The 15,666-nt window shown below is 37.3% G+C and overlaps 1 protein-coding gene across 1 annotated transcript in view; it reads left to right on the top strand.

Moving 5' to 3' along the window:
* LOC124795866 (probable RNA-binding protein 46) overlaps nucleotides 1–15,666 on the top strand; it is a 166,140-nt gene that overhangs the window by 103,723 nt on the left and 46,751 nt on the right. Inside the window, exon 4 of the mRNA XM_047259948.1 lies at nucleotides 11,881–11,995. Coding sequence (XP_047115904.1) covers nucleotides 11,881–11,995 — 115 coding nt within the window. The remainder of the gene's footprint in view (nucleotides 1–11,880; nucleotides 11,996–15,666) is intronic.

Below are 15,666 nucleotides of genomic sequence, written 5' to 3'. Positions count from 1 at the left end.
AGAACTTTAGTAAGAAGAAAGATGATGTCTCAACATTTGGGAGATGATTTTTTATGGTACAGTCAAGAGAAGCAAAAAACTGGAAGTTAAATATTATTGGCAAGAAACATGAAATTAAGCTCAGAATTCTGCATCAAAATCTGCAATACATGAGTAATAAAAAACTAGAAGGAGGACTACTGGCAAATGAAATATGCCCAGACATAGTGTGTGTAAGTCAACATGGCTTAAAAGAAAATGAAATTTGCAGTCTTACCGTAAAAAAATTATGTTCTTGTAAACTATTTCTGCAGATCAGAATATAGAGGTGAAGGAGTAGTAATATTTGTCCAAACAGCAGAGAATTATGATAGTAGTATGAATGATGCATACAAAACCTTACCAAAATGTAAAGAAAAAGGTTTTGAAATTACAGGTATGGTCTACAATGAGTTAAGAGTATTCTGTATGTAGCGATCTCCAAGTGGCAAAATAAATCCTATCCTCAAAAAAAGTGAAAAAATGTCCATTCTGCTGGGGGGGGGATGAAAGATTGTGTAATATGTGGTGATTTTAACATTGATATGGAAAGGAAGACACAGAGAAAGCAAAAATTTGAGAAGCTGCTACTACAGTACAAACAATATGAAGACAACTGTCATGGATACAACAAGAGTGACTTTGGAAATTGAGTCAATTATTGACAATATTATCACTATGTATAGATAGCAATGCATATACAACAAAGGTTCTACAAATAGGAATTTATGAAGTGAACAGATGAAAAATACAGTGCTTTCCAAGACATCATAACACATTACTTCAATTTAGCATTTCCAAAAACCAAGAGGACAAGGAAAAAATCTCGAAAATAAGCAGTGGATCACGAAAGAAATAATAGAACAGTGAGCTACCTTAAGAGAAATGAAACAGAGAGAAAAATATTGAAATCTACAGGCAGCACCAGAAAAGAAATACAGGCAGTTGATAAACAAGAAAAAGCAAAATCAACTAATGAGATACTATTTCAAAATCAGCAAATAAAATGATAGCAGTAGGGAATATAATTAACTTGAGAGGGGCAAGAAAAAATACTCACAGAAAACAAATGAAATAGAAACTATGACAATAAATAACAAAATCATCACAGATAAAACAAAAACTGCCAACATCCTGAATAATAACTACACAGATGCAGTAGAAAAACTCAGGCATGGATATAATAGCCAAGGAACTCACCAAACTATTGTGACAGATATGCCAAGCCACTCAATGTTCCTGAAACCAGTGCCTGAAAAGGAACTGGCAAATGTTATGAAAATCTAAAAGCAAAAAAGTCTGCTGGACAAGATGAAGTGTCAAACTACCTAATCAAGTAGGTGGCAGCAGAAATAATTGTGCCACTACTGGATATTGCCAACTGCTCTTTCCAAGAAGGAGTATTTCCGGATAAATTCAAATTAGTTAGAGTAATACCTGTATACAAAAAAGAAAACCACGACAACCCTAACAATTACAGGCCAGTATCTTTAGTATCAGGCTTCTCCAAAATATTAGAAATTCTCATGCTAAACAGACGAATTGCTTATTTGGAAAAACGTAATGTAATAATTCCAGCATAGCACGGATATCAGAAAGGGAAATCAACGGAAACAGCAATTGAATCATTAACAGAATCAATCGTACAGGCCTTGGACTACAAGATGGTAGTGTCTGGAGTTGTTCTTGATCTATCCAAGGCATTTGACACAGTTGATCATACAGTCCTACTAAAGAAACTAGAGAATACTGGTATTTGTGGACATGCAGCAAACTGTATAATATCATATGTAAGTAACAGGAGGTGACATGTAGCCATTAATAACTTATACAGATCAGAAGTTAGAAGCATTAAGTATGGTTTACCTCAAGGATGTGTAATGGGACCTGTTTCTTCAATTTATTTGTGAATAATATACAAACACGTGAATATGAAATCAAAATACTTTATGCAGATGATATGGCTGTGCTAAATGTTTCCAACAATTTGGAGGCCCTTTAGCAAAATACATTCATTCAGTCAGTAGTACAACAAAATGGCTTTCTGAAAATGAGTTAATTATTAATCTGAAAAAAACTATGTACATTGTATTCAAAAATAAACAAAAAGAAGAACATATGGATGTTTTCTTAGATGAAAAAGGACTGGAAGAAGTAGCTTCTGTTAAGTTTTGGGCATTACAATAGACAGTGAACTAAATTGGAAACAGCAGATAAATACTGTTTCCAGTAAGCTAAGCTCAGTGATAATTATAATCAAACAACTGGCTCAGTGTACTCACTGAGACCTCTTGTGTGCTGTCTATCATGGACTTATTGAACCATACATGCGATAAGGAATCACACAAAGGGGGAATTGAACTATCACAGGAATGAAGTGAATATTTACATTACACAAGCAAGCCATTTGAGTTATATTGAAAAAGAAGCAAAAATAGTCGTGTAAAAGTTGTTTCAAAGAACTAAACGTTCTAATGTTTCCATCATTGTATATATTCAAGATCATTGTGAGTGCATTACATGACCACACAAAACTGGAGACTAATGAGACTGTCCATACAAACAGCACAAGGAGCAGAAAACAACTGAGGTGCATAGACTTAAGATTTTTTGAAAAAGGACCCAAATACTCTGGCATCAAGTTAATACAAGCAATGCCAAGGGAATTACAAGACCTCAAAACTGAGAAAACATTCCCCACAACTCTAAAAAAACTTTCTGATACAGGGAGAATTTTCATAGTATAGCTGACTACATTAGCAAACAGTGATCAAAAGTTCATCCTGTGAGTGATAAATCTCATGCATCACAAAAAGAACTAGCAACAGAAATCAAGGTTAAAGAAATTAACTATAATTAGGAACCACTGATGTATAATGTAAGCTAATTATATCTCACAAAATTATTATTATTATTATTATTATTATTATTATTTGTATGTATCATAAGTCATTTTGTACTGTGTAATATTATGAATATACTGCATCATAAAAAAACGGATCACTTTACTATCTTGATCTTTCAATTTGGACAGAGAACAAATTAGCAATTGTGGATATTTACCACAAATTATCATTAGCCACAATTCTTGCCACCCATTGATGCACAAGTACCCTCATTTTCATGTTATGCCACATAGGCTAGTCCACGTGCACGAATTCATTACTATTAACCCAGCTGGTCAGGCCAATTGATATAAAGCAAGAAATATACATATTTTATTCCATTCTAGTCTTTCAGTGAGCATGGGGGGGAAAAAAGGAATCTGTGGTTAAAAAATAAGAAAAGGGTAAATATGTATCGCTCACATACTACAAACCACTCCATGGTTAGATTGAACATGCAATTAAAAAGGTAGGTTTCCACTCAACAAAAAAGCAGGGTTCATGTCTCCATCACAGACTGACATTTACAGGTTGAGAAAGTTGAAATTTGGGACTTGTCAAGGCTACTACATTGGGCAGCTGAGTGTGATTTTTATACATATTTCAGGAAGTACACTTGTGCTAGTAATTATACTATGTTAGGATGCCATCTTGAGACACAATAACCATGGATTACACTCCATGTACAAATGTATGGAAATCTTCCAAAGGGCATCACTCTTGTTTGAAGAAACAGATCTTCTCATACCCAAAAAAAAGTAGCAAATTGGGTTATAAATGAAAAAGTGGCTTCACCATAAGATTGATTTTATCCCCTGTTCGATGATTATTTGGACTGGTTCTGGTCCCTAGTAAGTTAATTAAACAGTGCTAGCCTGGTTTATTCCCTTGTGTGAAAACTTTGGCACTAGTGACACATTTTACTTACTTTTTTACGTTATAAATAATACCTGTATTTTAAACTTTATGGTTTCAAATTATACTTCATTCTGTACCTGTTGCTTTTCAAACTGCAAAATATCTGTAATACACTGTTTAAATATTACATGTTTCATTTGCATTTTGCACTATGCACTGTGATTTGCAGTTGTCATGGTGTCACAGAGGTGACTGTTTTATTCCTTTGTGATGGAGTAAGGCATCACATTGGCAAATCTTACAAGTGTAATTTGCTATTAAGCCATTATTAACTGAGCTGGCTTTAGATTGTAATTAATGCCCCTGACTCCCTTTTTAAAGTTTTATATTGACTAATAATTATTTTGACAGTCATGCACTAATGTTTTTCCAATGGAGTGGAGAAACTTGATTCCCAGATGCACTGTATTCCTATATTCAAACCCAGTAACTAAAAACACTGTAGCTACAGCCTCTTGGTAGAAATTGCACCTGCAATAACTGTCTTCAAATTTGTTTTAAAAGATGGAATTTTCTTTAGGAACTCTTTGAAAACGGCTTGTTCCATTTTGTTCAGTGACATTCACTGTGATCTGCAGTAGTTGCAGCGTCATGGAATGCCTCCATTTTCTTTCGTATGGGGTGAGGTGTGGCACCCATGATCTATGAAACTGCAGAGACTGATGGGTGATATCTTTGTAGTATAATGCAATGACTGGTGTCCATCTTCCTACGAGTGTAACTTGCTACTAACCCATAAATTTTCATGGTTCTTTACGATCATAATAAACACCCTTACTCCCTTCCCACATATTTAAAAGTTTTATTTTCGCTATTTTATTATTTTGATTGTCCTGAACAATGGTTTTAAAAGGTTGGTTGAAATTTTATCTGTTATAGAGTACCGTTTTTAAAAAATTTACCATCATGTGCTATTGTTCAAACAGTGGTTGAAACCGGCATGTTGAACAGTCCCATATGCATCATATTAAAACAGCCTGAAGAGCTGCAGCTACGGCATTGGTAGGAATTTGTGTCTCCAGTTATCAACAATTTTGACAGTGTAACAGTAATGACTGATTCTTATGTACAAACATTATCTGTTACTTGGCCATTACTGGTAGTGGTTCCTAGCAACCGTAATAAGTGATTATGATTTTTACTGGTCCCATAAATTACCTTTTGTACAGATATGTACTCATAACATAGGACAGATCATTAGGCTTAGAATCTAGATAATATGAAATATAAAAGTATATAAAATAGCTTGCACATTAAATATGCATAGGAGCTTTCAAAGTATGTATATAATATTACGAGTACATCGTACACAATGACTTATGATGCAGTATATTCATAATATTACACAGTACAAAATGGTTTATGATACATGATGCATACAAATAATAATAATAATAATTTTGTGAGATATAATTAGCTTATATTACACATCAGTGGTTCCTAATTATAGTTAATTTCTTTAACCCTGATTTCTGTTGCTAGTTATTTTTATGATGCGTGAGATTTATCACTCACAGGATGAACTTTTGATCACTGTTTGCTAATGTAGTCAGCTACACTATGAAAATTCTCCCTGTATCAGAAAGTTTTTTTAGAGTTGTGGGGAACATTTTCTCAGTTTTGAGGTCTTGTAATTCCCTTGGCATTGCTTGTATTAACTTGATGCCAGAGTATTTGGGTCCTTTTTCAAAATTCTTAAGTCTATGTGGAATGCACCACAGTTGTTTTCTGTTCCTTGTGCTGTGTGTATGAACAGTCTCATTAGTCTCCAGTTTTGTGTGGTCTGCACTCTCAATGGTCCTGAATATATACAATGTTGATATCCGTGCAGTTGGCAATATCCAGTAGTGGCATAATTATTTCTGCTGCCACCTACTTGATTATGTAGTTTGACACTTCATTTTTGCTTTTAGCGTTTTCATAACATTTGTCAGTTCCTTTTCAGACACTGGTTTCAGGAACATTGAGTGGCTTGGCTTATCTGTCACAATAGTTTGGTGAGTTCCTTTGCTGTTATATCCATGCTTTAGTTTTTCTATTGCATCTGTGTAGTTATTATTCAGGATGTTGGCAATTTTTGTTTTATATGTGATGATTTTGTTATTTACTGTCATAGTTTCTATTTCATTTGTTTTCTGTGAGTATTTTTTCTTGCCCCTCTCAAGTTAATTATATTCCACACTGCTCTCATTTTATTTGTTGATTTTGAAATAGTCTCTCATTAATTGATTTTGCTCTTTCTTGTCTTATCAACTGCCTGTATTTCTTCTGGTACTGCCTGTAGATTTCAATATTTTCTCTCTGTTTCATTTCTCTTAAGGTAGCTCTCTGTTCTATTATTTTCTTCGTGATCCACTGCTTATTTTCGAGATTTTTTCTTGTCCTCTTGGTTTTTGGAAATGCTAAATTGAAGTAATGTGTTATGGTGTCTTGGAAAGCATTGTATTTTTCATATGTTCACTGTACTTGAAGTGTGTCCATCCACTGTTCTTTTCTTAACATCACTTTGAAGATGTTGATATTTTGTTTGCTGATAAGCCTAACATCTCTTTCTACACTTTTATCTTCCTTTTGTGAGTGAACTTTATTCACAAATGCAAAGCATTGAAGGTGGTAGCAAACCTGTGGATGTCATCTTCATCACCTTATAACAAGATGATAATATTGTCCACATAACTATGATATAGGATATTTTTCTGGCAGATAGTGGGGTGGGAACTGAAAAATTTATTCTCAAGGAAATTAATAAATGTATTTGCCACTGTGGCACCAGAGCTGTTTCCCATGCCAAGGCCTTTAGTTTGATGATGTAACTTCTCACTGAAGGTAAAGTAATTAAAAAATGAGACAAAAGTGCACCAATCTCCCTCGTGCAGTGGTATACTGGCTGACTGGTAAGCCGGTATACATTTGGCTTCAGTTCTTACTTTGATACCTTCTTTCCATATTTTTATAGAAAACTGAACATAATTGCCCAAGATAACTCTTTTTTGTTTCCAAACGATATTGCAATACTGCTTTTCCATTTCATTTCAAATATCTTTCGGCTGTTGCTCTTCTTGAGCCATAATTTCACAAATTCTGAAAAAAAAAACAGACTACTGCCAACATTGATCATATTACCTTTTTTGACTGGTTAAAACGTTACTACAAATCTTAAGAATATTATGAGACAATATATGTGACATCATTCCATTACTGTAACAATTGTTCTGCTCACCTTCACCTTTTATCTCAATGAAAATAATCAATGTTTGAAAATATAATGTGGACGGATTAAAAAAAAAAAAAAAATCTAGTCAGTAGACGAGGAAATGAGCGAACTTACAGAGCCAGTGGCTCCTTCTACTGGTGGAAGGGTTGAATGGAAAGGAAGAGAGACATAGGCAAAGGACTGTTGAGGCTTAGAAAATGGGGAGAGTTATGAAACAGACGTCAAAAAGTGCATCAGTGTAGACTTACTGTTTGGGAGTCTTTGCTTCTCATCATGTCCAACATGTCCTCCCAGATCCAGGGTCATGGGTGACTTCCATAACTCTTCTCATTTCCTGGACCTCACCAGTTCTTTTCCTTCATCCCTCCTCCTTTCGTGTCAACCCTCCTGCTAGTAGGAGTCACTGTCTCTGAAAGCTTGCACATTTCCATATCTTTTTTTTGTTTTCTCCTACTACCAATTGGTGAGCATATTTTTTTCTCTCCCTGTTACACCTTCAGCTTTTGGCATTCGTCACAAGTTTGCACTCCATTGTTACCCTTTTTAATCATGTTTTTAAAAATTACCACCTCCTTTAGTCATCAAACATTTGCAACCTCCAAACATGTTCACAACAGAAGTGAATGTAGTCACTGAGATATGTACACATTTTTCAGGCCAACATAACTTCTAATTTTGGGACTTCTCTTTATCTTCTTTTTTAAAAATGATAATGTACTTTGTAAAGGTTTTCAACTTTCTCATATATTGGTTTTCCTAAAAAGGATTTAACCAACCTTTGTAACTCATATTCTATCATGACACACAAATACTTTATTTAAGATTACAAATCTTTTAACTGTGTTGATAAATTGCAAATTAAATATGAGCAATTTCTGAAATGGTCATTATTTGTATAACAGTTTGATAAACGAAGTGTGGCTACAGTTGCTTACACTGTAGTCGTGTGTGTATGAGTTGCATTTGCGTGTGTGTGTGTGTGTGTGTGTGTGTGTGTGTGTGTGGTGTCTATTTTTGACGAAGGCCACATGGACCAGTCTATTTGTTGTGCCTATGTGCGGCTCAGCATCTCCACTATACAGTGAGTAGTATCTATCCTTTTCATAATATTATTACTTTCCATCCTTGATTTTCCTATGTTAAAAATTAAGTATACATTTTAAAATATGCTGTGAGGGGGTTCTTATTTAAAGTTTAAAAAATTATCAAAGTGGCGTAGGTGATGTTGGGACAAGTAATTTAATGAAAGACACATGGGATCACATTTGTGGAAAAAACCTCAAGAATAGATGAGAAATGTTGAAGATGTGACATCACCAGATGATGTACCTTGCTGCATGTGCATGCAGCAGTTAGGCTTGGACATGAAGGGATGATTGAGCAATGCAGTGCTTGACCAAATGGTGAAAATGTAATCAGTTGTAAATGTTGAAATTACTAAAGTTTTGTCCTCGCTACAACCAAGCAAAAGTTGTTCTTATTTTGTGGTTATTTCCTCTTGCCTCTTCTTTTTTTTGTTTACAGGCATTATTTAGTAAAGAAAAATGGAGGTTATTTACTGGCAATGACACAGTTCACAAACTTATACTCATTTACTTGTGACTCAGTATGGTAGGTTTTTGTTGCACTGAACTTTGAAATAAAGCAGGGGGGGGGGGGGGGGGGCTGCAAGATGGGTAAATAAAGTAATAAATCTTACCTCAGTGTAGACATACTATCTCATGCAATGAAAAAAAAAAATCTGCCAGACGCAGTACTTGAACCCTAGGCTTCATGCACTAAAGTCATGTGTGTAGGCCTGGAGACAAACCGGCATGAATGCTTGGCTTGGGTTGGGATGACCAGGTGTGACAGACAGACAGATAGGCTCAACTGCTGCACGTGTGATGAGGTACGTCAAGTGTTCAACATTTGTCATCCACTTTTGGGGTATTTTCTGACATTTGTGACCCCATGAGTCTTATATATAAGTACTTGTCTCAGTGTCGTCTATGTTGTTTGAAGTTTTTGAATGTTAATAAGAATCACCCTGTACAAAAATATTTTAGTGTTGAACCACTTCTATATAACATTGACTTTTAAATCATTTTCTTGAAAGAAAAACACTATATCTTTCTCAAAAACACTATATCTTTCTCTCTCCCCCTCCCCCCCTCCTTTCCCTCCCAGGCATGGGCACCCTTGCTATAGATACTGGGCAGGTTTAATTCACCACCTGCTACTACCATAAGCTCTACATGTATTTCCATATTATCTATATCGAGCTAGGGCTATCTTCTTCTTGTTGGCTATGACTGATGTATTTGAATCTGGTGGCCGGTTGAAACATCTTTATTATTGATTAGCTTCTCATGGTCAGGTTTCACAGTCATGTAGAGTTTTTTAAAGGGCAACATATTTTCAAGGTGATACGGCAAGAGATTTTGCTTCAGCACATATCAGACTTTTAAAATCCTCCAACATCTATGCATGCCATCATCTAAAGTATGGCTTTTCACTGTAGTAATACAGTAACATCAGATGAATGCGAATTTCTGTACATCATGAGATGTAAATTTTGTGAAACGTTAGCAATGTTAACACCATCCATGTAAATCATTACAAATCAATGGTGTGGCACATTGTTTAAGTGTAAACTAAGGCTGTTGGCATGAAAATACATTCACAAATACATTTGCAAGCAGCAGCTCGTTATCCCACAATCCTAAGCCATATGTACTCACGGATGAAGGAAGACAGAAAAAAGCAGAAAAATGCAATACTAAGCTGTACTTATGTGCAGGATGATTCCATGATGATGTTACAAACTTTCAGGGATGACAGAAAAGGTAAATGTATCAATTTGGGGATGGGGCCCTGGCTCGGAAATGACGGAGTTGAAATTTACAACCAAAAATCATTCTGATACCTCTTGCTGTGGGGCCTCTTCTACTGCAAGCTTGTTGCTTTCCATATGGTGGTAGTATGGACAAAATAAGCAAAAATCTACAGTGCATATCTAAAGTGCATATTGTGTAAGGGCTCTGAATACTTGTGCATCTTTGCTACTGTGAAACACATCTCTTCTTTTGTTGATCAAGTGCTCTTATTTCTTAAGGTAAACATTTCGGAGCCCATATTGACTAGACAATGTTATATTGATTTGGTTCATACTGCATACTCCGAAAATATGGAAAGCAAAGAGCTTGCAATAGAAGAGATTCACTATCAAAGGCATCAGAATGATTTTTGCTTATAACTTCCAACTCGTTCATTTCTGAACTGGGGTCCCTTGCCTCAAATTGATAAATTTACCCTTCACCACCATCCCTGAAAGTTTGTGACATCATCACAGTATCATCCTGAATAAACTAAGCCAAATGCAGTCCACAAATTTTAAGGTTCGGCTGCTGCGACTGTTGCTGTCACCTCGTGCTGATGCCTCAGGATCTACAGCACTATTGAGTGTTTTATTGGTCACTACTTCATACTGAATGAGGCAATAGTGGCGTTAAAGGAACTATTCAAATACACTACAAAGTCAAATACTTGTGAGCCTATAGTCAAATTGAAATTAGTTGACATCTGATGTTTTCTGTCTGAAGTTGTGACAATTATTGTCTGCAGGCAGCCAGCCACCATAGTACTCTAAAGGTGCGAGATTTAATTTCTAGCAGCTACTTCTTTTTGTTAAGATGTGCATTAGCAATTTCCATGCCCGTGCTGCATTTCTTTTGTAGTGATCAGATCATGATAAATGACTAAATTGATGAATAATATTTTAGAAAGGTATGTGGGAATTTTGATTGTATTAGCAGTACTTCCAGGATGAAACATACCAAAAGTTCAGTCGTAAACACAATATTCTTATTGCTCAGCTTTGGTGAATTAGTCTTTTACTCCCAGAGCAAAATTCTATAAAACAGCAGACATTGAAAGTATGTTATCACCGTGGATTGGAAATCAGTCCAATGATAGATACTCATACATGCATGAATATTGAATGTTTTATCTTTGTCATCTGGAAAAAATATTATTGACACAATGTTTGTATTAATTTAGACTGTAACATCAATGAAATGGACTCAGAGAAGTCTGCCTTGATTCATGTTAGTTCACTTTCAATAAAACAAATTAAATCTCCAGTCATTCACTTTCACTTAAGCCACAAGAATTTGAAAATTTCTATTATGCTAAATTACTAGCTGACAAACCAGGTATGCTTGTACAGATTCTCAGATGCACACATATATAATATGTTCCACTAAGTACGCCATGTTTTCGAAACACATGGTAGACTGTTAGCATTTGCTTTGAGCATTACCATGTTTTGATGACAATAATGGCTCTAAGTCTGTTTAGGTTTGATCTTTTTCATTCCATTGTGCGAGAAATTAATTAAAAATTGTGGGGTATTCGCAGGAAATTATTTTCATACGACGTCAGCAACTCAGTATTTATATGTACACTTCCTGATGTGTTTTGTCACACATAATTCTACTGGATTACCTGTAACAGTAAAAGCAAGTATAATCTTTGCTGTAAGTTAAACATTTTACCAGCACAAAAGAGGTAAATTTGCTGATACTGAAATCTTCAATCGTCTACCAAGCAGTTGTCAGTCAATATGTGTGTGGCCTGTGTTCTGTGTTGCTCATATTGTATTGTTGATATTGTGGAATCTTTTTATGCAAATAGCTATTTTAATGGTGTGGTAAAAATAGTTACCTATGTCTGTTGTCATATTTTCCTGGTTTCAGCTTAAAATTGTTAAAATTCTTGTAGTGATATTTGTTGGTTATGTTCATTATTTTTGTTGAGAATATTCGTGTGTAATAATGGAACTTGTTTTCTTTTCCGTTACAGGGATTGGTCAAACCTAAGCAATCTGGTGACTTCCTCATGCAAAGATTCAGTGGGATGTAGACCACAGTCTATGCTACTTCCCAGTTGTGCCCCTTCTTACGAGCCGGTGAATTCTGTAAATTTTCTCAGTTCTTTGTAATTTTAATTTAATAACTATAAACAGTAGGAGTAGTATCTTCATGATAACATGATATCTATGTTTCCACAAATTAGGAAGAAACTAAATGAAAACAATTTATGTGAAATTGAGTATGAATGATCACAATACTGCTGCACAAAAACTTCATTTGCTAACCAGTGGAGTTGCAATCTGCTTATTTAGTCCTTAGTTGATTGAATGACAACAAGATTCCAGTTAATGAATCCATACAATTTGGTTGGCAGGGGGAGGGAGGGGGGGGAGGAGGTTTTTGGTAGATTGTCATACTGAAGTCAAAAGTGGCCATGTAGGTAACTATCAATCTTTCTGCTGTTCATAGACTTGGCAGCAATTTATCACTACGTATTTGGTGCCCTTGAAGATTCAACCATATATGGGCCAGATCTATAATGTGATGTTCTTAAAGAAGCTTATTTATATCTACGTGTAACTACAATAGATGCTGATTTCGGATAACATCTTGAGGATGCTTTTACATCTTTATGATGAGTATTTTATGGACACTCACATTGTCCAAGGTGAGAACATTTGTATTCATAGAGCAGCATAGATTTGTTCCTGATTTAATAAACACTCAGTCATATTAAATCACCCAATAGTAACCCCTTAGAAAAGTTCTGGGACTGTGGCAGCTATCGACCACAACAACAGCATTGCTGACCAGCAAGAGCAAGTGTTAGGACACTCCCACTCCCCCCCCCCCCCCCCCCCCCCCCTGCCGCTCTCTCTGACTTTGTAGTAAGCACTGTGCTCTAGTCAAGTGCAGATGTCTCATGTAAATGTCTTCAATATAAACTGTGTTAGTCTATGTATGGATCATGTATTCGATACTCTGAACCCGTCTCTATCCCCAGTACCCATTTTAGTGTCCCTGATGACTCATGATGAGCACATATGAGGTAAACTTCATGTCAATATGGCCATGACAATGAGATCAGCACATAATCACCAATCACCAAAATTTTCATGCCGTGCTGTGATGGTTTCTGTTCTAGACAGTGTAGTGTTTGGTCACAGACTCTTACACAATCTTTACATTTCTGTTGTGCAAGTGAAGTGCTTCAGTACTGTGGTTCAACTTATGGTGCTAGCCCCAAACAACTGAACACAGCAAACAATACACTGTGGAACCTCATTGCTGGACCCTGCATGCAGAAATACTACACAGAAAGACTGCACTGCAACATTCCGGCAACATGGATTGCCATTCATTTCCCATGGACACCGTGACTTCTAGACAATGTGCAAATTTGTTCAATCCACCCTTGCTACTGCCAGTGACCAGAATTTTGAACGTTTAATATACCCAGTTTTGTCCAGTCCAACCTCAAATCTGGCCTACGAGTATAGACAATGATGTTTCTGACTAGTGATGTTGCAAATGAACAGTTGTATCAAGAAAATTCCACAGACTTGGTATTCATAATTTTGACGACAGTGCTCGCTGCCATGCACCTCAGCCTCAGCCGTGGCACCATTGTTCCATGCAGCAGCTAAGCCAGACTGACTTTGCCTGATTGGTTCCGATTCTGACATCACGACACCCAGCTGGAGTGATGATCTTTGTACATCAACAAACCCCCTCCTCCTTGAGACTTACTTCACATCCATGCCTGTGCAGAAGATCACTATCCATGTTGCTCCCGGGTGTGGGCATACACTACTGAGCACAGTGTGCTCTCACCTGTGTTGCATCGCGTCCATACAGTTGTATGTGTGGCTAACTCTGCTGCACCTGGGCAAAGCCACTTTTCTTGGCATCATACAATCTATATCCTCACTGCAGCTTGGCACAGTGAACTGCAACCCGTTGAATCAAATGATTTCTCACTGCATGACCACATGCTAACACGTCCTCACGCAACTTGTGGTCTGGCTTGTAACTACCCAGTAGTGCTCGCAAGAAGTTTTATCTGTTCGATAAGACTATCCTAGTTGGCTGAATATTCTGCAAAGCAGTGACCCTTCTCTGACTCCACTGACAATTGCTGAATTGGTTTTCACATCTCCTATTTTGCTCATAAACATGATCGTTTCACTGGTATGAATCCTGACAAATGTTCTCTGAGGCTTCCATCCCCATCTGTCCCACTTCCCGACAAACAGTTTCCCAGTAGACATCGGCCCTGATGTTAACTTACTACCACTTGGTGGCTCATCGACAGTGGAGGAACCTATGGCGTTGCAATTGCACAAAACTGCCAGCTCGTCAATCACAGATCTGCAATTGGCATCATCTTGCCACCTCACATTGACATTCTCTCATAAGGACATCATAAAACCAGACCTTGTGATGGACTTTTTATGCCAGTTACATCTCTCCTTCTTTTTCATAATGCTGTGCTCCTGTACTTCGACATAGGCCACTACATCCCAGGATCTTTTGGCCTATCACCTCTGCCCCAACCTGGTACATCATTTATTGAAGAGAGACAGCAGGAAGACAATTATACATCCTTTGACACACTCGAGCAGTGTGCCTTCTCAGCAGACGAATTCTCTGTGCTCCACCAACAGTATGACAACTGCCGTGCATCATCAGATGCATTCCATATGGAGATCACATTGTTCCCACAATGTATTAATGACACATTCACAACCCTCACCATGTTGTGTGAGCAGCTCAGTCTTGACACACAACCATCGTGACAATGGTGTGACAGCATGTGCGTGACCCCAATAGTGGTGGCTGGTCACACGTAACTAACATATGCCCACATTTGTTCCCCTCACTCCAATCCGCATCTGCACTGTCTCTGATCCCGGACTTGCAACAAAATATGCATGACAGTACACCGTGTTTCTCCTCGCACCAGGCTCCTCCACCACTAGCATTGTCAGGCATGCCTTTCCGGCTGCATAGCACAGTGTCACCACGTCTCTTCTGCATAATTGGGTAAAATGCAGCACAATCCCTGCCTACTACCAATTTCCACAAGACATCATCTACTCCATTGAGCACACTGACCTGGTCCCAAGTTTGATTACCACACACCTACTACAGGTTGACAATGCTCTACAGTGCTACATTCGGGACACATCGGATGAATCTGAACTAAACGCAATGCTGATGCGACCACTGTCAGTTGCACTATTCACCTCCAACTGTCACTAACAACGTCAGTGCCTCTTCCCAACATGAGTTCAACACAACAGTGCTTGCACTTACTTTATCAATGATGCAAAACGGATTGGTACCCAGAATTCCTGCATCCTCTCGGCCTCCAGCCTAGAATTCCTGCATCCTCTCGGCCTCCAGCCTATCACTGTCAGTCACCGCATAGGCTACATGCATCGTAGTTCACACTGGCTTTTAAGTTAGTGGCTCACATCAGTTGCACCACCCTCTTGAAGTACACCATCACATTGATCAGATCAGAGTCCCTTTGGTATGCATGGTGGCTGCATGCCGACATCCTCACCACTGACATTTCACCCACGTCTCTCTAGTTGCTGTCTGCCTCGATAGCTGAGTGGTCAGCATTTTTTAATATGTGACTTGTATATACTGCATCTTTTTCCAGTCAGTACAAACTTAATATGTTTTAGAACAATTAGTCTAATTCTGAAGACGACGCTCATAGCAGTGTCAAAACTTGGTCAATTTTGACTTAATATTTGTGACC

Source organism: Schistocerca piceifrons, chromosome 4 (genome assembly GCF_021461385.2).
Source record: "Schistocerca piceifrons isolate TAMUIC-IGC-003096 chromosome 4, iqSchPice1.1, whole genome shotgun sequence".
Lineage (NCBI taxonomy): Eukaryota > Metazoa > Arthropoda > Insecta > Orthoptera > Acrididae > Schistocerca > Schistocerca piceifrons.
Note: the sequence above shows the minus strand (reverse complement) of the source record. Positions and strands in the feature narration are given on the sequence as shown.